This window comes from Cornus florida, unplaced genomic scaffold (assembly GCF_030987335.1).
Source record: "Cornus florida cultivar Cherokee Brave unplaced genomic scaffold, ASM3098733v1 CherokeeBrave_3.0.0_Hap2_Chr02, whole genome shotgun sequence".
Taxonomy (NCBI): Eukaryota; Viridiplantae; Streptophyta; class Magnoliopsida; order Cornales; family Cornaceae; genus Cornus; species Cornus florida.
The window spans coordinates 13,390,465-13,411,710 of NW_026775572.1; the positions used below are offsets into that span (position 1 = coordinate 13,390,465).

Sequence of the window (21,246 nt, forward strand, 5' to 3'; positions counted from 1 at the left end):
AATTTTTAAATAAGTAACCAAACAAGTCATTGGAATCTCGATTTGCAGGTGATGAAAAATTGTGAAAGTGATACTGCAGTGTTCCCAACTTCCCAGTTGGATCTTTACATTTTTTTTTTTTCTCTTCTTTTCCTTTTATGTTGTTCGCTTTCCGGATTAAATTTTAAGAATGAGAGTCAAAATGGACAAAAATAAGTTCATGTTCGATTTGTTAGCTGAGTTGGTAATCGCTTAAAATAAATTAAATAATTAATGTTTAATGTAACTTATGTAAGTAACTTTCAAAGAAGAATTTATTTTAAGTTGTATTGTTTATAATGGAACAGGTCGAATTTTATGGTTTTCTTTTCAGTGCAATATCGTTAATGAATTTAATTTATTTCACACGTGCTTGCTAAGTGTTTGCACCATATAAAATAAATCTTTTTAGGACGTTGTTTCATTGGAAGAAAAAATTTATACCGTGTTATTAAAATAGGATTCTTATTTTTTTTTTAAATAGAGTCTAAAGTTACGTTCAAAACAAAGTTTGGATAAAGATAAGATGGATAAGGTTAAGACAAAGTTAATTTTTATTCAAATGATGTTTGAATTTTAAAAAGAAATTGCTGCTACATTTCTCTATAAATAGAAGAAGGAGGAGGCCTTGTGGAAAAACACGATCATTCAACAACTTCAGTTTTTATTTCTCTGTAATTTCATTTAGCCTTTAAATGGTACTCTGTATGAGAATTTTATTTATAAAATAAAAGTCGATACTTGGCTTCAGTCCCCTCTACTTTTATAGTCTATTAGAATAGATGAATGTTCGTATAATTTGTTTTACTCCCTTCATCCATTTACTTATAGTGCTGAAAGTCATCTTTGTTGAGGCATTGAACAACCTTTACTAAGGACTGATTTCATATTCAATCAGTACCAAGAATAGTTTGGCTATTTAACCCCTTGGGTTGAAAGACTCCGACACTGCCCCTAAAAAAAAAACAGCCAAACACTAAGTAGTTTCACACTTCTGGGTTCAACGACCTACCATCACTTGTCAATTAAGTGACCTCCTACCATTACAAACATATAACCCAATAAATATATATATATATATATAAAATAAAAAATTAAGCCATGCTTGAAACCTAACAGATTGGAAATGAAATAAATTTAAGTAAAATTTTAACCTACATGAATTTTAAACTACATATCAAAAATTTAAGTAAATTTTTTGAGTTAGATTAGTTATTTTTTGAGTTAGATTAGTTATTTTCTCTTAATATAATTCTCTTAATATAATAAAGGGATGTTTTGGACCATTGTGACTACATGTCATGAACTTTTCATTCAATGAGGTTTACTGTAGCATAGTTGCTCTCGCACTTTGCTGCAGCCCAGACAGACAATATATTATCTATATATGGTTATTTAATAAGATCATATATATATATATCTACTTGGAGAAGGTATAAATTTAACACATTGTATTGCAGATATAAACGAACCAAATTTCAAATTAATGCTGGCCACCCTAATTCAAGACTTCCAAGCTATGGTCCATAACCCATTGTTGATGTTTCTTAAAGCACAATATATCAGAAGGTTCAGAAGGTAACAGTTTAGAGCATTTTTGCATTGCCTAAATGAATTCAGGTTGATTTTTAGGCTATAATAAATCAAGAAGCATTGCGTTTCCCTTCCATTAAGAAATTTTCCACCATTCTCTTTGTGTTTAAATAAACTACTTCCTTTTCATGTGTTTCTAAAGTCCTCTGTTCTTGTTCTTTTTTTTTCTTGAATATATAGAGAGAAAAATATATACACCGAAGGTTCCACTCCAAGACATATGAAAAAATAAGAGCTAACCATCAGAGTGTGATAGATGAATATATTATCTGCATATGATTATTCAACAAGATCATATATATCTACATGGAGAAGCAATAAATTGTTGACACCAAAATTATGTGGCAGTGACGTGGCAAATGATGGATCTTCGTAATCGTTCTATTCTCTCAGTCTTTTCTATATCTCTCCCTCTTTTCTTTCTTAGTCTATTGTTCCGATCATTACAATTCATTCATTATTAAAGTCCTTTTATGTTTTCTTTCTTCTTCAATCTCCAATCACTGATAGTCAATTTTATCAAAGAGAGTAGGATTGACTACACCCATTCAAACCACATTGTTGATTTTCGCAGGCCTACACACATAAATTTTTGAATCGAATTAACTAGTCGATTTTAGAATCAACATAAATATAACACATTATATTGCAGACATGAACTAACAAAATTTCAAATTAATGCTGGCCACCCTAGCAGTGGTGAATATCATCATCGTTCGAAACGAGGAGTTAGAAAAAAGAGCAGCATACACAACTCCAAGAAATGACAAAATGAGTAAACAATTAATCTCAACTCTCTAGCTTCCCACGAATCCTACCCTTTCTTGGTTACCTTGTAAATAGCTGCATCTGCTGACTATTTTCTTTTTTCTTTTTCTTCTGCTAGCTAATTCACAAGATGGATTTCCATTCTCAAGTGGAAAAATACTCTGTGCACCATCAAGTTGAATCAAACTCTCCACACAAGAATATAACAATAATAAATATCCATGGATTCCTAGATCCTTAGTTGTTTGGGTCTCAAAATTATAAGACTCCAGATGGCCCCCGGGGTTAAATTGTAGCTGTTCACCGCTCTTCCCCATGCAATTAAAACACATCAGTGGGTTGTTGAAATTAGCAACATATTGTTTTGTCCAACAACCCATTTTACCATACTCCATTGTCCATACGTCGTAACAGTTCCAATTCTTCCAACCCCCATTCCCACAAGAAGGTATAAAAAGATAGAGCGATTCCTCCAAAACTGCAATATTTTCCGGGCATCTACGTCCAGCAGCAATCGCATCTGGCAGCCTTACCTCTTCAAAAACTCCATCACCCATTTCGAAACGCACAAGTAAATAACACCACTCATCATCAGTTTCCTTCTTCGCAACCCAATATGCAGCTCCATTGAGGACGGCGGATCTACCACCAATGAAATAACATGAAGGCGGGGCAACATCAATTCTTCTCCAAGAGTCGGTGCTTGTACTGTACACTTCAGCTTTTCTGGGTTCAAACCACTCGCACAAAATCCTTACTACCTTGTAGTCATTAACTTGGGGGAGGAACCCAAACGCCACATAGTTCGTACACATATCCGAATCCGAGTAAGAAATTTGTGGTATTGGGAGGGTCTTTAGTTTTCCGAGTGCTGGGTTCCATAACCATGTTCTGCTTTTATTAACTAAGCATACCAGGCCATTACAGGACCCCTTCACAACTAAAGATTGTTTTACGATGCTTGAGGGAAGCTGGGGTGCATAATACTTGCGAAAAGATTCATCGTCATAATGTATTGAGTATTTGGGATGCGGCCGAGAATCACTGTATCTGATGATGATGATATAACTAGTGTTTTTGCTTGAGGTTTTAAGATGTACTTGAATGAAAGTAGGGTCAATGATTAGAGAATGCCATGATTTGCGTACTGACTTGAATCGGAGTAGTGATTTTACCGGCAGTCTAACCAGGATCTGAATCAAGATCTCTTCCGGGAGATACTTTGCCTCCGCTCTTCTCATACTCCTTCTAGAAAGGCTTACCGGCCAAAGCTAATACGGTTTACGGTTTCCTTGATGGTTATTCTGGATAGAACCAGTGACAATTGATCCTCAAGATTAAGAGAAGACCACATTCACATGTCCCTTTGGAACATTTGCCTACAGACGTATGCCCTTTGGGCTATGCAATGCACCGACAACTTTCCAAAGGTGCATGATGTCCATATTTTTAGATATGGTGGAAAAGTTTTTGGAAGTATTCATAGATTCATGGATGATTTTTCCGTCTTTAGATCTTCCTTTAACTCATGTCTCCATAATTTATCCCTTGTGCTTCAAAGATGAAAGGAGACAAATCTGATTCTAAGTTAGGAAAAGAGTTATTTCATGGTCTAAGAAGACATTGCCTTGGGGCACGATATTTCTAAAAGGAAAATTAAGGTCCACAAGGCAAAAGTCAAATTGATCTCCAACCTTCCTCCTCCAAATTCTGTCCGACAAATCCGTAACTTTCTTGGTTATGCCGGCTTTTATCAAATCAATACACACAAACTTATAATGATCACAAACCCTAGACGCTTAATTCTCAACTCCTAGCCTTCGTGGAGTTGAGTTTCTATATAATCTTTGTGAGGTTACTTGTAATTATATAACTTACCATATCTATCTCACATGTTCCTTGTATGTTTATAATCGGAGTATATACTGTTCTTTCTTTCTTTTTCACTTTTTCTTTATATTTTTTCCAATTTAGAACTTGGATTACTATTAACTACACTTTCCCATCCAAACACTATGTAGACGCCTGGGATTAATTACGTCTAAGCATCTCACTCAAACTTTGATGTAGGTTATTAATAATTTTGCCTATATTAATTAATTCCCTTTTATTTCCAGTTATTTCTTTTTATCGTGTTAAAGTGCAGTTTAGCAAGCAACCAGTAAATAATCTCTTTTAGAAACCATCTTTGAATAAGCCTTTTTTATTTATAACGATAGGGACTTAAATTTCATGAATATCATAAATTGTACAATGATCTTCAAAAATTTAATAAAAATTAATTTCTATTGAATTATGTTATTAAAAATTGTGTGTCGGCCCATTTTGTCAAAACTATACCGGCCCAATTCTGCATCAACTACTCTTGCCTATTTATATATCTTTCTCTCAACAACCTGGCACTAATGTGAGTCCAACTCGATACTTGGATTGGGTAGGACACTTCTATTTTTTTTTTTTCGGTTCAAATTTAAACTTAGATAAATATATTGTGGTTATTAGATCCAACTTGAAATAAATTAAATAATTAATGTTTAATGTAACTTATGTAAGTAACTTTCAAATAAGAATTTATTTTAAGTTGTATTGTTATAATGGGAACAGGTCGAATTTTATGGTTTTCTTTTAAGTGTAATATCCTTAATGAATTTAATTTATTTCACACGTCGTTGATCAGTAGTTTCATACTTCTGTGGTTCAACCACCTACCATCACTTGTCAATTAAGTGACCTTCTACCATTACAAACATATAACCCAATAAATATATATATATAATAAAATAAAATAAAAAATTAAGCCATGCTTGAAACCTGACAGTTTGGAAATGAAATAAATTTAAGCAAAATTTTAAACTACATGTGATCGATCATGAACTTAAGTAAAATTTTAAACTACATCTCAAAAATTTAAGTAAAATTTTTAAGTTAGATTAGTTATTTTCTCTTAATATAATTCATGTTTTGGACTACTGTGACTACATGTCATAAACTTTTCATTCGATAAGATTTACTGTAGCATAGGTGCTTTCGCACTTTGCTGCAGCCCTGACAGAAAATATATTATCTGCATATGATTATTCAACAAGATCATATATATATATATATATATATTGCTGATTTTGTTACGACTGCAGACATAAATTTCTAAATCGGATTAGCCAACCGATTTTAGGATCAACATAAATTTGACACATTATATTGCAAACATGAACTAACAAAATTTCAAACGAATGCTGGCCAGCCTAGCAGTGACGAAAATATCATCATCGTTCGAAACGAGGAGTAAGATAAAAGAGCGCAACTCTAATAAATGACAAAAATGAGTAAACAATTTATCTCAACTCTCTAGCTTCCTACCCTTTCTTGGTTACTTCGTTCCTCGTAAATAGCTGCATAAGATGCGTTTCCATTATCAAGTGGAAAAATACTCTGTGCACCATCAAGTTGAATCAAACTCTCCACACAAGAACATGACGATAATAAATTATATCCATGGAATCCTAGATCCTTAGTTGTTTGGGTCTCAAAATTATAAGATTCCAGATTGTCATGGCTCCCGGGGTTAAATAGTAGCTGTTCACCACTCTTTCTCATGCATTGAAAACCCACAAATGGGTTGTTGAAATAATTAGCAACATATCGTTTTGTCCAACAACCCATTTTACCATACTCCGTTGTCCATACGTCATAACAGTAGTTCCCATCACAACGTATGAAAAGATACAGTGATTCCTCCAAAACTGAAATATTTTTCGGGCATCTACCTCCGGCAGCAATCGCAGCCGGCAGGCTTACCTCTTCAAAAGCTTCATCACCCATTTCGAAACGCACAAGTAAATAACGCCAACCCTCATCATCAGTTTCCTTCAGTGCAACCCAATATGCAGCTCCATTGACGACGGCGGATCTACAACCAATCAAATGACATGAAGGCAGGGCAACACCAATTCTTCTCCAAGAGTCGGTGCTTGTACTGTACACTTCAGTTGTTCTGGGTTCTAACCCCTCGCACAAAATCCTCACTACCTTGTAGTCATTAACTTGGGGGAGGAACCCAAACGCCATATAGGTCCTACAAAACTTGAAATCAGAGTAAGAAACTAGTGGTATGGGGAGGGTCTTTAGTTTTCCAAGTGCTGGGTTCCATAACCATGTTCTACTACTGTCATTAACTAAGAGTACGAGGCCATTACAGGAACCCGTCACAAAAGATTGTTTTACGATGCGTGAGGGAAGCTGGGGTACATAATACTTGTGAAAAGATTCATCATCGTGTATTTGGGATGCGGCCAAGAATCACGGTGTCCGATGATGATGATATAACTAGTGTTTTTGCTTGAAGTTTTGAGATGTGCTTGAATGAAAGTAGGGTCGATGATTAGAGAATGCCATGATTTACATACGGACTTGAATCGGAGTAGTGATTTTACCGACAGTCTAACCAGTATCTGAATCAAGGTCTCTTCCGGAGATACTTGGACTATGCTCTTCTCATACTCCTTGTCATTAATCAGAAACCCTAGCTATATCTTGATATCAAATCAATACACACAAACTTATAATAATCACAAACCCTAGACGCTTAATTCTCAACTCCTGGCCTTCGTGGAGTTGAGTTTCTATATAATCTTTGTGAGGTTTCTTGTAATTATATAACTTAGCATATCTATCTCACATGCTCCTTATACGTTTGTAATAGGAGTATATCCTTTTCTTTCTTTTTTTCACTTTTTCTTTATATTTTTTCCAATTTAGAACTTGGATTACTATTAACCACACTTTCCCATCCAAACACTATGTAGAGGCCTTGGATTAATTACGTCTAAGCATCTCACTCAAACTTTGACGTAGGTTATTAATAATTTTGCCTATATTAATTCCCTTTTATTTCCAGTTATTTCTTAAAGTGCAGTTTATCAAGCAACCAGTAAATAATCTCTTTTAGAAGCCATCTTTGAATAAGCCTGTTTTTTTATAAGGACTTAAATTTCATGAATATCATAAATTGACACTAAATGATCTTCAAAAATTCAATAAAAATTAATTTTTATTGAATTATGTTATTAAAAATTGTGTGTCGGCCCATTTTGTCAAAACTATACCGGCCCAATTCTGCATCAACTACTCTTGCCTATTTATATATATCTATCTCTCAACAACCTGCCGCTAATGTGAGTCCAACTCGATACTTGGATTGGGTAGAACAATTCTTTTTATTTTTTCTGTTCAAATTTAAACTTAGGTAAATATATTGTGGTTATTAGATCCAACTTGAATTATACTCATCTAGAAGTATGATGGTAAATTGATGCACTATAATATATATATTTTTCAATTATGATTTACTTTGAAAGAAACATACCTACTTGTCTTTATAAGAACTTGAACCTTTGATTTTTTATTTTGAAAGGTAAAGAAATACCATTAAGCCACACATTCTATTGATGAGACTCTATCTTATTTTGACTACTCCACTGTATAAAATATTTGTTGGACTTTTTACTAAAGTCACCAAAAAAATTAATTCGAATATTATAACATTACTCAGTTAAAAATGGAAAGACTATTATTTACTCTTCAGTCCTCACTCAATGTTCCAAGTAAAACTTCAATTGCTAGAAGCCAGCATAGTATTTCGAGGTTATTAGCCACTTCTCTACATGAAAAAATTATCTTAGCATTAAAATAAATCTTCTTCATTTTCACTTACTTTAATTTCCAAAATGTTAATAAAAATTAGGTGAACAGAGGACAATTATAAAAGCAGTGTGATACGTATCAATGATAGATGGAAGAACAAGTTGGGGTTAGGGCAAGAAACTTAAAGATGACTTTATATATAGTATTGCAACAAGAGATAGGTTTGAAGTCATTCATTGATGAACGATTGGGAACTAAGGGCAAATAAGAAGATTTGACCATTCACAAAAAAAACCTCTCTAACAGCATTTGCAGCATCATTTTCAAAAATAGGCCAAGTTTTTTTTTTTTTCCCCAAAAAAAAAGGCAGTATAGCCATCAAGGAGATTTGTTACGGTTGAGACTCAAAAAGCAGTTTCTAATCTCTTCCAGATGGGATAACAGCAAGTGATTCAAGGAACTAGTTAGATATGGTCTTAAAATATTATTAAATTGTTCAAATTAAACCTTTTAAATTGGCATACACTCTATCGGTTGTCAATGGAGTTAAATTCTTTATTTATTTATTTATTTATTTTTATTATTATTTATATCCAGGTAAACTAGGCGAGAGGAGACTTGAATACAGGCACACCCGCTTGGGGAGCTGAACGCTCTACCAACTACGTAACTAGGTAATATCCGAAATAATCTCAATGAATGAAATTGCACAATTGCAATTGTGACTGTCCATAGCAAAACTTTAAAAAGAATAGATGGATACAGAAAATGGTTTCATTGTATTCTGTGTTTCTCTAAAAATGTAAAATTGCTAGGTGCTCCTTAAAGTAGGAAGATGGATTCCCTCTGTGGGTGAAAGGTTCATTGATCAGGCACAACAGAAGCCCCAAAGAGATTCTAAAAGTAATTGCAATTCTGAATAGATTATCATTTGGCTTTAGATGTACATCCTTCTCTTGCATATACAGCATTTTCAAGTCCAGGCCTAACTCATGCGCCCGCACCCCCATCAAGTTTGGATTAACCGATCCTTTGAACTTCTCAGCGGTGAAAAGGGACCGGGATACTGATGGACCACAACGCCAGTGACGCGCAAGCTGTTCAATGCAACAAGATCAGTGAGTGCCACAAAGACTCTTTAAGTATGCAAAATATCAGAACATGCCCTAATCTATTTCTGAAAAAGGTAAATACTTATGACAAAGTGACACTAATCATGAATACTGAAACTTCAAGAGCATCTAATCATATACAGCTGAAGTTTAAAAGATGGGTGGGAACCCATTTTGTGTGGCTTTGAGTGGAAAGAATAACAAAAATTCTTGACTTGAGAATACAAACCATTGGCTTTAGTTTGAGTTAAGATTCTCACATTCCATTCCACAGCATCTTTCCAACTTTTTCTCCCCCAACTTTTTTCCACAAGGAATTGCATTCCGTGGTCATTTCTTTTGTTTCAGCCAATGCCAGCACCAGTAACAGATCGCCGCCAATAAGCATCTTATGTGTTTTATCCTTGATGATTGACTAATCCATAAAAACGATTCTCAAATGAAATGGTTACTTTTGTATGAGCTTCAGCTTGTCCTGAACAGTAAAATCATATAAACATAAGAGCCTCAAAAGGAAATATAAGTACAACAATATCTCTCCTTAAGTGAAGTGGATAAGATTATACTCAAAAGTAACAGCAGCTAGATATCAAATGTTGAAAGCTAAAGCATCCCTCGCCCACACGCAGCGAACACGGTGCGAATAACTGTTAGGGCTTTATGGCAACATCAGGGAAAGGTAAGTACTTTACTTGTACCATTATTTGAAAGATCACTATCTTGTCTTTCAGAGACATGAATTTGAAAGTACCAGTAATAGGCTTATTCTATTTATGATTTGGTATAACTACAATAAAACATCAAATGGTTTCTCAACTGACCAATCAAGAACTTCATGTTTTGTTAAAGAAAAAGGTAAATGACAAGATAGATATAGTACAAGCAACTATCATAAAATGGATCATCGTCAGATTATATCGATGCGCAATTAATGTTGCCATGTGATCGTACAGAGATTAAAAATCTTATACCCCTTCTTATTATAAGGTCTGGGTCCTAAAAAGGCAACTAAAAAAATCAAGATTGCAATTCCATACATCACAAGACAGGGTTCAGACAGCTGATTCTGATTGGCACCTCAACACTTTAGACAAGATGGGCATTAGAATTACAAGCTACCGTGATTTACCAAAACGGGCTAGAAACTATATGCAGACAATTATGGAATAAACTTTCATGCAACCTGGTCATACAAAACTAGGAGTCATAAAAATGTACATAAATCTATTTTAAGTATATAACTAAAATACATTTCTTTGCAGAACCCAATACAATCCAATTTCAATGCAGTCATATTGATCATTGTTAATGTGATCCAAAATGGGATCAGAATATATGGGAGGTCTCATATACCAGAAGCCATTTAATGTTGTAACTTGTAGGGCACAAAATCATGTCCCTCATGCAATATTCTTATCCACATGCCAGCAAACTATTAAAGAATTTTGCTTTAGAACTTTATCTAAAGGCTTCTATAGATTCTACCGAACTGCATAAAATATGCTGACATATCAGAATCAATTGATCTTCGTAAAAAGTTCAACTTGAAATACTGTGTAAATGTTGCTTAGAGGAGAAGAATTAAACTTACTTTACAAATAAAAGGTGGTCTTATAATTTTGATGTTATCTTGAAATGCTTGTTTTAGACACTAACAAGCACCCTTTAATGGGCATCTGTAAATCAGTATTATCCTCATATATTCACTAGTTTTGTTTTCCCAATCGTGTTGGATGAATGGCGAGTTGGCAGATACGATCTTCTATTGCTTTACATACGAATTTATACCGCATTAGCTGTTGATCATGTTAATTCTATTCGCTGTGTAGCGTAGACAAATAAAATAAATAGTATTATTTAATCATATTGCAAACTACCGATAAACAGCTCAAGTATGCACTACCTTCACACACACACACACACACACACGTAGCTTTAGAATGAAATTTGAATAAACAAATCAGAATTCTTTATAGAAGTCCAATCTAATAGTTTAAACAATATTCAATCTCCTGGTATGGCTTTTCGCAAGAGGCTTAAAACAATATGTACTTTATGTGATGCCCCACAATTAGCAAGTTTGTAAGCCATGTACATAAGGATCCATTGAATGTGTACATGCACACAAGGAGTGAAAACAATAGAGGAGTTGTTAAAATATGCATATAGCAATAGAATGAATTTGTAACTTTAATGTACTATAATGTGCACATTAAAGCTAAATTGCAGAGAAAAATATACCACAATTATATTTTTCTTATGGTCATAAAGTGACGTATATTGTACATCATGCATACCCAACAATCTTTATTACAAAAATGGGAAAGGTAATCACAAACAACAAAGAGAGTCTGTAGATTCATACCAGAAAATCTGCAAAGCCAACCAAGGCTCAATTCAAGGACAGGAGAGTGGTCCTCTTCAGGCCATAATTTGTCATATCTTCCATGAAATGCAAGTAACAAAGCAAGTACAATCCTTTTCTTTTTTAGCTTTCAATGGGTCCCAGCAGCTTCAGATTCGTTGATGTGGGGCATGCTGTCATATTCCTTTTTTTTTTTTTCAATTGAAGAATGAAAAATTTTGGGCCCCTCTTACTTTTTTTTTTTTTTTTTTGAACTGTAGGATGAATAAGTACCAAACTTAATAAAGGAGACAAAATAGAATGTGTTCCATATTCCATTCCCGTCCTTCAAACAATCCCAAGGAGGAGCATCTCTCAACCATTTTTTCCTTCAGCTTGTGTCAAATTCCAAGTTTCTAGATGCTCAAGTCAACAGAATCTTCTTCTACATTCTCCAAATTTAACCAGTTACATTTTTATTATGTCTCCACCTGCACCCTTTAACACAGATAACCAGAAACTAAGTCCCATATGTAATATCATTAATTTAATAGCCATACTAGCAAGTTAAAAGTAACTCGAGTTTAAGCTAAGTAATAAAGTTATGGGAGTTCTAAGAATCATTCTCTAGGAAGGAAAGGTGACTGAAGGTTTCAAAGACCACAAAGATAGTGGATTTGCCTAAGGAAATTTCTCTTAGAACTGAGAATACGGTGCCTACCTTGCTAGACGACGAATATGAATTTGCAGAGAAAAATATCTGGTGGATCAATTCTGGTACCTATTGTAAGGTGTGAAATGTTTCGGAAGTTATAGTGCAGAGGAATTCAAATGGCAAGTGTTGTCTGAAAGTGGAAAGTATAGTTGCAGAACAGGGCCCACAGATGCTCAAAATTGAAGAGCGAGATATCTTTTTGAGTTGCTGTGAGGATTGGAGTGGATTGGGCATTCTGTTGGTTCTGTCCAAGATTCTATCCCTTGCTTGGACCCCAACCATAAACTACCACCCCCCCCCCCCCCCCCCCCCCCCCCCCCCCCCCATTTGCTTTATAAAGACATCACTAGGAACACCTTTGCTTTGTGAGAACTGGTCAAAAAATACAGGAGATAGATAATAGCAGTGGCAGGCAGACTTCTTGCAGGAAGTAACAAGGCTCAGAATTGCACGGAAGAATCAAATTCCACATTTCAGGGGTAGGCACATTGGATCAACAGAAGTTGGAACTCGTCAGGTAAAAACACAAATATTCACGAATTGGATCATACGACCATTTGTGCTGCTAATATGAAGCTAATCATAATTTTTTTATTCTGACCACAGATGTATCATCATCAGAATCATCAAGGACAGAACACCCATCATTTCTCAAGAATGCCGATCACTCCACAAAGGCATTTGTTCCTGCAAGGTGGGAATGGCGCAGGAGATTCAGGACTTGTCCTTTCAACCGATGCCAAACCTAGACTGAAATGGACCCCGGACCTCCATGAGCGGTTTATAGAAGCAGTCAATCAGCTCGGAGGAGCAGACAGTAAGTTTATACAGCACTCTTAAGGTCAAAAGGCACCAACGAAGATTTTTCCAGTGTTCAGTTTATTGAAACATGTCTTCTTTTGCTGCAGAGGCTACTCCAAAAACTGTTTTGAAACTTATGGGTATTCCAGGACTTACTTTATATCACTTAAAGAGCCATCTCCAGGTAAACATTTCAGACCACCCAATGCTAAAATTTCTTCAGAATCAGGGTTTTCTCCGGTATGTATTTCCAGTTCAACAGTTACCAGTTCAAGGCAATAATAAGCAGGTCCACCATTTCAAACAAAAAACAATTGCCTAAGAAAGTATGTTGTTCCATGTCTTTCAATCAAGACATCCATTACGTATGATGTGACCAGTAGGAACCTGACTAGAGGCCCAAAACACAATGCATTAGAAGAGAAAACCTCCAACAATATACTACAGAGACCCTTTTTGTGTGTCTGGGGATGTGTGTGTGTGTGTTTTGTTGTGGGGGACGGGGGAGCTGGGGGGAGGGGGGTGGTTGTCATAACATGAGTCTCACAGTAACTCCACCTTTTGGCTGGCAGAAATACAGGCTCAGTAAGAATCTCCATGGACAAGCTAGTGGGATCGACAAATTTGGTAAATTCAAGAATCACCAGAACAGAAATTTTCAAATAATTCATCAATTACTAGCATTAGACAATAAAAAAATACTTACCAAGTTTAGAAACGTTTGCAGCAGGAGGAGACAGGATATCCGAGGCAAATGGAATCCATATGAGTAATCCCAGCATTGGACCTCAGCCAAATAAGTAAGCAGCGAAAACCTTTTCTTTATGTTCATTCATCCATTTACTTATATTTGATAGATGACATTCCAAATGATATTTTACTCTAACTACGGCATCTTATATTCAGAAGCTTATATATGAACGAAGCAATACAGATGCAAATTGAAGTGCAGAGAAGGCTACATGAGCAGCTTGAGGTATAAAAAACTGAAAGATCTCCCATGTATATAAAACCATTAGACGGTCTTTACACTATTGACAAAAATATCAGCAATCATTCATGCATACAAGATGTCATTGTACTTTCAGTATATCTGTTCTGTTTCTACATGCTAAATGAAGTTCTATTCCCTAAAGAGGAAAATGAAAATTTTTTAAAAGAAAAAGAAGGAAAGAAAAAAGAACTGATAAATTCCTGGCTCCCCAGTTTACAACTACGTTAATTTTAATCATGGGAAAGTAGGAATACATACAGTGGCGGAGCCAGAAAATGATTTGAGAGGGGGAGGACTCGAACAATAATAATAAGATATATATATAATAATAAATAATAAATAAATAAATCAAACTACCATAATAAACAAAAGAACTTTACTTTAATAGACATTTTCATTGAAAATCGCTCATACTTCCATTTCAATAATTTGTTTGGCAATACCTCGGTTTCAATTATTATCAAGCTAACATATTAAAAGCAATTTAAATTAAAATAATTCTAAAGAGCCATGTACTCTTATAAAAAAATTAATTTAGAAAGAAAAATAGATATTGGAACCTATCGAGTTTTACATGATTAATCTTGGATTTTTTTGTAGACCAAGATGGTAATTAAAAACAATCTTAGAAAATTTGTGGTCAACCCATATCCAAGAAGCCTGACATATTTGTGAAGTTTAAAGAGAGAGAGAGAGAAAGGATGACCGTGGTAGGTTTTGGGGCATGTATAAGGGGTTTTGTTAAAATTTTAACAATCTTTTCAGCAATGACATAACGAGTTGATGTTACTTATCAAAAAAAAAAAAAAAATGACTTAATGAGTTGATGTCCATGGCATCCAGCTTTTAAGTTCCATAGGTACTTGCATTCAGTGCAAATAAGTATAAAGTATATCCAGAAACAATGCTCATCCCAAAGAACCATCAATAACTATGACATTTATAGAATTTCATCATTTTAAAGTGTCACAAAATGTAAAAAAATCTGTTATTCAAATCAAATATGTTGTTACCTCTCTAGAAACTGATGACCAACTTACTACCTTCAGAGATAAACCTTGCCCATTTCTTCCGATTGTGTTGAAATTTCATACTGTTTCATGAATGTAATACTGTAAATCTAACCATTAGAAGACGCATTGTTCTCTTGATCCTGTCTGCTCTCCTACCGAATTTGGCAAAGAATTTTCTTGGTTCCTCCTTGAACAAATTTCTAATTCTGAACTGAAACAGGTACAGCGGCACTTGCAACTTCGTATAGAGGCTCAAGGAAAGTACCTGCAGGCAGTGCTGGAGAAAGCTGAGGAAACCCTTGGAAGACAAAACTTGGGTATGGCAGGATTGGAGACCGCCAAGGTTCAGTTATCTGAACTGGTTCCCCAAGTGTCCACCCAGTGCCTTAATTCTGCATTTTCAGGGCAGAAAGAACTTCCGGCTTTGCACCCACAGCAAACACAAACAAACCAGCCCACTGATTGTTCAATGGACAGCTGCTTGACCTCCTGTGAAGGTTCTCAAAGGGACCAAGAGATGCACAATAGTGGGATGGGGTTGAAAGCTTTAAATGGTACTGCACCCTTGGAGCCAAAGGAGATTGGCAATGAGACCAGGCTACAGGAGACTGAACTCAGACGGTGTACAGAGATGAAAGAGCACAAAAAATATCTTTCTTCCATGGCCGAGGATACAGAAATACTATTTCCTGCAAAATTAAGCCCCAACAAGTTGTCAATGAGCACTGGACTTCAGGGAGCAAAAAGGAATAGCAGCAACCATTCAGAGGGAAGATTTATAGAAAAGCATATCGATTTGAACTTCCATGACGAAACCACAAACGTAGCGGATTCAGTTACAAATGAGAAACTACCACAAGGATATAAACTGCATTACTTTGAAACAAGTTTGGACCTAAATGCCCATGATGAAGTTGATGCCGTCTTAAGATGCAAGCCATTTGACTTGAATGGTTCCAGCTGGAGCTGAGAGTGTCAAATGTGACTAAAATATGAGACTAGTCATACACAACTGGTACTCCAATTTTGATTTTACATCAGAGAAGGAAGTTAGTATGTCAGCACATGAACCTGCTTCTCTCTCATCTAGGTCAGTACGCTAATAAGTTGAACTGTTGAAGCAGGTCATGCATTTTAATCTTTGTAATATAAATTGATCCAGTAAAATGTCATTTTACTATCTGGTATTTTGTTTAAATATTTAAGGATTACAAGATAAAAAATTATGCATGGATATTTACTTTGCATTAGCATAATGTAAAAGATCACAATAACAATTGTTAAAATGGAAATCTAGGTTAAAACAGGAAAGTTTCTGGCAACCAAGCAACATAAGAAAATAAGCACTGCTTTTGAAAAAGAAATATTCAGGCAAGGAAGCAACATAAGAAAAATAAGCAGTCTTTAAATTCTTGCCCGCTAAAATATTCTGAATTACTTCCAGAAAATTGCAAATTTGTGTATAGGCACTTTGTCCAGCTCAAATCAGAAATTTTTTTACAAGTAAGGTCAACATAAAACTATTTTGTCTCTAAACTCTTTGTGATAAAATATAAAATGAGGCCGACAGTTGAAAATTTTAAAATGCTTATAAGATATTAAAACCGAAACAAATTTATAAAATATAAAGATATGCGGGCTTCCTCTGAAATCCAAAATTCTCAAATCAAAACAGCCCAAGAAATGAAAAATAAAGTGATGTAATTTAGTCCCAAGGACTTGTTTTATAGTAGAAACATAAACCTCAACCCAAACTTTTACTTGCATCCATGAGATACTAGTACATAAGTAATTTTTACTTGTATCCATATTCACAGTTCCATCACGTAATTCTTGGTCTCTTCTCATTCTATTTATTAGAAAATAAATAAGATAACCGATAAAGACTCATATTCTTGTATATAACAACAACAAAAAAAAGGGAAAAATCAAGTATCAAACATAGATAGCAAGTATGCCACATTAAAAGAACGCCATCCATCCACAAGTAAAAGACAATCATATCTTATTTGTTATAAAATAAACGTCATGAATTCCTTTTCAATATGTCCTAAAATAAGTGTTGGAAAAATTAAAACTCTCCAACATTATCCTTAGATTTTGAAAACTTCCCCAAATTATCAATGTAAAGCTTTAAATTTTGGAGGGTTACTTTTGAAATTTTAAAGAGGGACATGCATCAAATGCATTCCCTTACGAAGTTAAAGTCCCCAAAAAAGGACACTTATTTGTGATTGAGGTAGTAAGTTGATGATGATAAATCAATGGTATTTTGAATCTAGCATCACTGACAAAAATCATTCACCCAAAGAGGAAACAACACCTTATGCTGCTTGTTCAACTGAAAAACTTCACAATCTATGCCAGAATTTGATTGTAATGTCAAAACCGAATCCTTCAATGATTCAGCAAGGATGACTGAGTATACGATGCCACTGTCAAGGAGATACACTTACTAGTACTAGTAACGAAACACCACTAGAGTTGGATTCAGCCCCAAGGTACATGAGTCATCCTTTTCATGACCTCCATCATTCATATTCCCATTTTGAGGATTTAAAAGACATGAGGGAAATATAATGTTACATAGCAATTAGGAGTTTTAATCAATTTTCTAACAGATAGGAGATTCGAAACATAGGATTATGATATGCAAATGATAAATTAACAGATGACGTATTATTACCAGAAGAACTACCCACAATATTACAAGAATGGCAATCAACATGAAAAGAAACTGAAATACCGTATGAACCGATGCTTCTCGGTGAATGCCCAATAGCACATATTAGAGGAAGACACACAACATTACCTGGATTGGCAAAGCTAGCTACACCATCGGTAGATTTTCTCCGTGCTTGTTGGACTAAAGCATTGTACTCCTTGGAAAGTGTCTAAATCATATTGGAGACATATGATGGAACAATAAGGGCACTGACATTCTTTTGGGAAGAAGTACCAGCTCTGAGGAAAAATTTCCTGATTATTGTGGTTAGCCCATGCATATTCTATAATGTTATAGTACTTATCAACAGTTTGACTCCCTTCCCCACACAGTGTACCCGCTCTGTGTTACTGTGTACGATCAATCACAACTTCTGCGCCATTAAAAACATAAAGACATTACTCAGGCCTCTAAAACCACCAAAAGATCTTGCTGACCCCTTTTGCTAGTACCACGACGACAAAAAAACAAAAAAACCCTGTTGACCTATTAAATTGATCAAAGTCGAGCTGCCTCTTCCTACAGAAACCAAAGAAGATAATGATGATGATGATCTAATGGAAGCTCAAAGAAATCATGGGTACACAGTACGCTTAAGTTAAATGAAGAAATACTACTATCATTTGTCAAAAACTGCCTTTGAATTGTCTAAAGATAATAATTAAGTATAAATTACTTGCAACTAAACTCCTCACACTGTTTCTTAAGAATCAAAAGGTCTTAGTAAGTTGATGATATTGATTTAATTTGTCCAAAATCCCCTCAAAAGCGCTAGAATATTCATTCAGGATCTTATCTCATTGCTAAAGGAGAAACAAATTTTTTTATACAATTAATAAACTCCAGAAACATTCTTTTACATAGAAATCATGTAAGGGAATACAGCCCAATATTCCTCTGCAGTATTCTAAAACATAACAATAGAACTAATACAACAAAAACAACCACCAAACCTTTTTCCCAACTACTTGGGGTCGGCCACATGAATCCTATGTGTCCATTCTGCACTATTTAAGGCCATAGCCTCAGTCTCCATATTATTCCACAATCAAGTCATCAGTTAGCAGAAGACACGAGTTAATTCTCAAACTGCCACTCATCCAACTGTGTGCTACCCTTACATGGGTGGTGCAAACAAACATTCTTTAACTTCTTTCGAGCCCACAAGGCTACCCTCATAGCCTGCGTCTGTAAGTAATTAGAACAAATTGAATTTCATCATTATAATATATATAGAGAGAGAGAGAAAGAGATATATGCTTTCCATGGAATAAATAGGCACAATTTCTACTTCACTAGTTTTCACCAAAATTAAGTGCACTATATAGCACTCAAATAACTACTTAACAAAAATCACTAATCAATGAGGATTGAGGAACCAGCAATCAATCTTTTTTTAAGTAAGACCACAATCTAAAACCAAAGTCCCAAACAACTTAAGAAAACGAAATAAATTGAGACAAAAAAAAACAAAAAATGTGAAATCACCAGACTCAATCTAGACATTTATGATCCATTTATAATCATAACTTCCTGAGTGATGGTAATGTTTAATAAATAAAAACAAAAATAACTTGGTACCTAGGCAAAATGTCCAAATAATATGGTTCAATAGTAGAGTTTAGGCACCTCGTTTCGCTTCAAAACCCGTAACTGATGAAGAAGAGGTAACACCCACAGCATTGGAATACCCGACAGCCCATACAAAAGGCATTCTTTGGGACAGGCTAACCCTAACCCATTATGCACCTCTGGTACCTTTATTGATTAAAGGCTGTAAAAAAATAAATTAACAATGAAAAACATTGAGGGGAAAGGGAAAATAAAAAAAGGAAAACCAAAAAGGAACTCAAGACTATCTTGTGATTCATCAATTTCGTTTTCAAAAATAAAAGAAAACCATGATCTTCAACCTTTTCAATCACAAAAAGGAACGACTTCATCGTAATATGCAACCTTTTCAAATTTAGCCGACCATCTAATCACTGCAAGATAATAATAATAATAATAACATTAAAGAACAAAATAAAAAACACAAAAAGGAAGAAGAATAAGAACAATAATCAACTACGGCTATTATTTACCTTCCGAATATATATATATATATATACGCGCATTCAACTTACAATCAATGGCAACTACACCATCTGGACGAGTAAGAAGAAAATCTCGTGATCGCCATTGGTTTCGAACTTGCGATAAGCATAAAAAATAAATGACTAACTTCGTCCTAATCAATACCAAATTTACTCTTGGTTTGTACTCTAAAAATAATTATCAGAAGACTCGGGATAATTTCAGAAAACAATAAAAGTGTCTGAAAATTGAATCAAACAAATATATATATATATATATATATATATATATATATATATATATATATACAAATTAGAAAATAAATGAGTAACTTCATCCTACATAAATCACTACCACATTTACTCTTGGTTTGTGACTCTAAGAATAATTATAAGAAAGTTCAGAAAACAAATAATTAGAAAGCTCAAAAAAACAAATAATAAAAGTGTCTCTGAAAACTGAACCAAATATTAAAAAAAATAATAATAAATATATTATATTTTCAATTTTCTAATAATCAAAAATTATTTTCGTAATTACTGGGCAACCATACTGAAATACTTTAGCTCCTCAAAAGCTTGTTGGCAGTGTTCATCCTACTCGGACCGTACACCCTTTTTAGTCAGATGCGTAAGTGGTCCCACTATATTCGAGAACCCCTTGATGAACCTATGATAATATCCGCCAATCCGAGAAACTCTGAATTTCGGTAGGTGAAGTAAGCTATCCCCACTCAACTACTGCTGAAACTTTGGCTGGATCCATCACAGATCAATCTTAGAGAAGTACGTAACTCCCTTCAACTGATCAAAAAGATCATTAATCCTGGGTAGAGGATACCTGTTACGTATAGTAATCTTATTCAAATCCTTGTAATCTATACACAGGCGAAGAGAACCATCCTTCTTCTTTACAAACAAAACCGGTGCTCCCCATGGCGATGTACTTCTGCGAATACAACCCTAGCTGAGTAATTGCTGAATTTCATCCCTCAGCTCTCGCATCTCTACTAGTGCCATCATGTATGGTGCTTTAGCAATAGGCGTAGTACCTAGAGCTAAGTCTATCACAAGGTCTAACTCCTGACCAGGTGGCAACCCTGGAATCTCCTGAAATATATCCGGGAAATCCTGTACAATTGGTATATTATCCAATGTTACAGTAGTCCCCTCCTCCGTTTCCTCCACATATGGAACAAACAAACGCTAATGACCCTGTCAGAATGTAGCATAGCAACGATGTAAAATATCCTGGCCAGGTATGGTGAACACAAAAGACCTATCCAAAACAATCAACTTGAGCGGTAGAGATAACCAATCCATCCCAAGTATCACATCAAATATGTGCATGTCCAGGACCACTAGATTGGCTATAAATCTGAGTCTACCAATATCTAGTGTCACAGGCACATCACTCCCAAGTAAAATGGCAACATCGCCTACAGGTG

At 34.9% G+C, this 21,246-nt stretch overlaps 3 protein-coding genes and 2 long non-coding RNA genes across 9 annotated transcripts; 1 reads left to right on the forward strand and 4 right to left on the reverse strand.

Moving 5' to 3' along the window:
• Positions 1 to 2,408: 2,408 nt before the first annotated feature.
• On the reverse strand, positions 2,409 to 3,620 carry LOC132295662 (F-box/kelch-repeat protein At3g23880-like). The gene has a single exon (XM_059793965.1). It carries the CDS (start codon positions 3,618 to 3,620, stop codon positions 2,409 to 2,411), a length of 1,212 nt encoding a protein of 403 aa, XP_059649948.1.
• Positions 3,621 to 5,724: 2,104 nt separating this feature from the next.
• Positions 5,725 to 6,444, reverse strand: LOC132295663 (F-box/kelch-repeat protein At3g06240-like). Its single transcript, XM_059793966.1, has one exon. It carries the CDS (start codon positions 6,442 to 6,444, stop codon positions 5,725 to 5,727), a length of 720 nt encoding a protein of 239 aa, XP_059649949.1.
• A 2,316-nt stretch (positions 6,445 to 8,760) lies between these two features.
• LOC132293720 (uncharacterized) lies at positions 8,761 to 12,479 on the reverse strand. The gene is made up of 3 exons (XR_009477904.1): positions 11,497 to 12,479; positions 9,361 to 9,606; positions 8,761 to 9,116 (listed from the first exon to the last, which is right to left on the reverse strand). It is a non-coding gene; the product is annotated as an uncharacterized LOC132293720 (long non-coding RNA).
• A 34-nt stretch (positions 12,480 to 12,513) lies between these two features.
• LOC132293721 (myb-related protein 2-like) lies at positions 12,514 to 16,178 on the forward strand. 3 transcript variants are annotated; one of them, XM_059791312.1, is made up of 7 exons: positions 12,514 to 12,707; positions 12,797 to 13,007; positions 13,099 to 13,175; positions 13,564 to 13,618; positions 13,719 to 13,791; positions 13,898 to 13,967; positions 15,219 to 16,178. In XM_059791312.1, the coding sequence occupies exons 2-7, from the start codon at positions 12,797 to 12,799 to the stop codon at positions 15,966 to 15,968; spliced, it is 1,236 nt and encodes a 411-aa protein (XP_059647295.1). In that variant the 5' UTR covers positions 12,514 to 12,707; the 3' UTR covers positions 15,969 to 16,178. The 3 variants fall into 3 exon arrangements, with proteins under 3 accessions (XP_059647295.1, XP_059647297.1, XP_059647296.1); XM_059791314.1 differs by having other exon boundaries at positions 15,225 to 16,178; XM_059791313.1 differs by having other exon boundaries at positions 12,514 to 13,007.
• Positions 16,179 to 18,527: 2,349 nt separating this feature from the next.
• LOC132293722 (uncharacterized) lies at positions 18,528 to 20,026 on the reverse strand. Of its 3 annotated transcripts, none has more exons than XR_009477907.1 (4): positions 19,850 to 20,026; positions 19,637 to 19,708; positions 19,305 to 19,497; positions 18,528 to 18,911 (listed from the first exon to the last, which is right to left on the reverse strand). It is a non-coding gene; the product is annotated as an uncharacterized LOC132293722 (long non-coding RNA). The 3 variants fall into 3 exon arrangements; XR_009477905.1 differs by having other exon boundaries at positions 19,808 to 20,026; XR_009477906.1 differs by having other exon boundaries at positions 19,353 to 19,497; positions 19,808 to 20,023.
• Between the last annotated feature and the right edge of the window lie 1,220 nt (positions 20,027 to 21,246).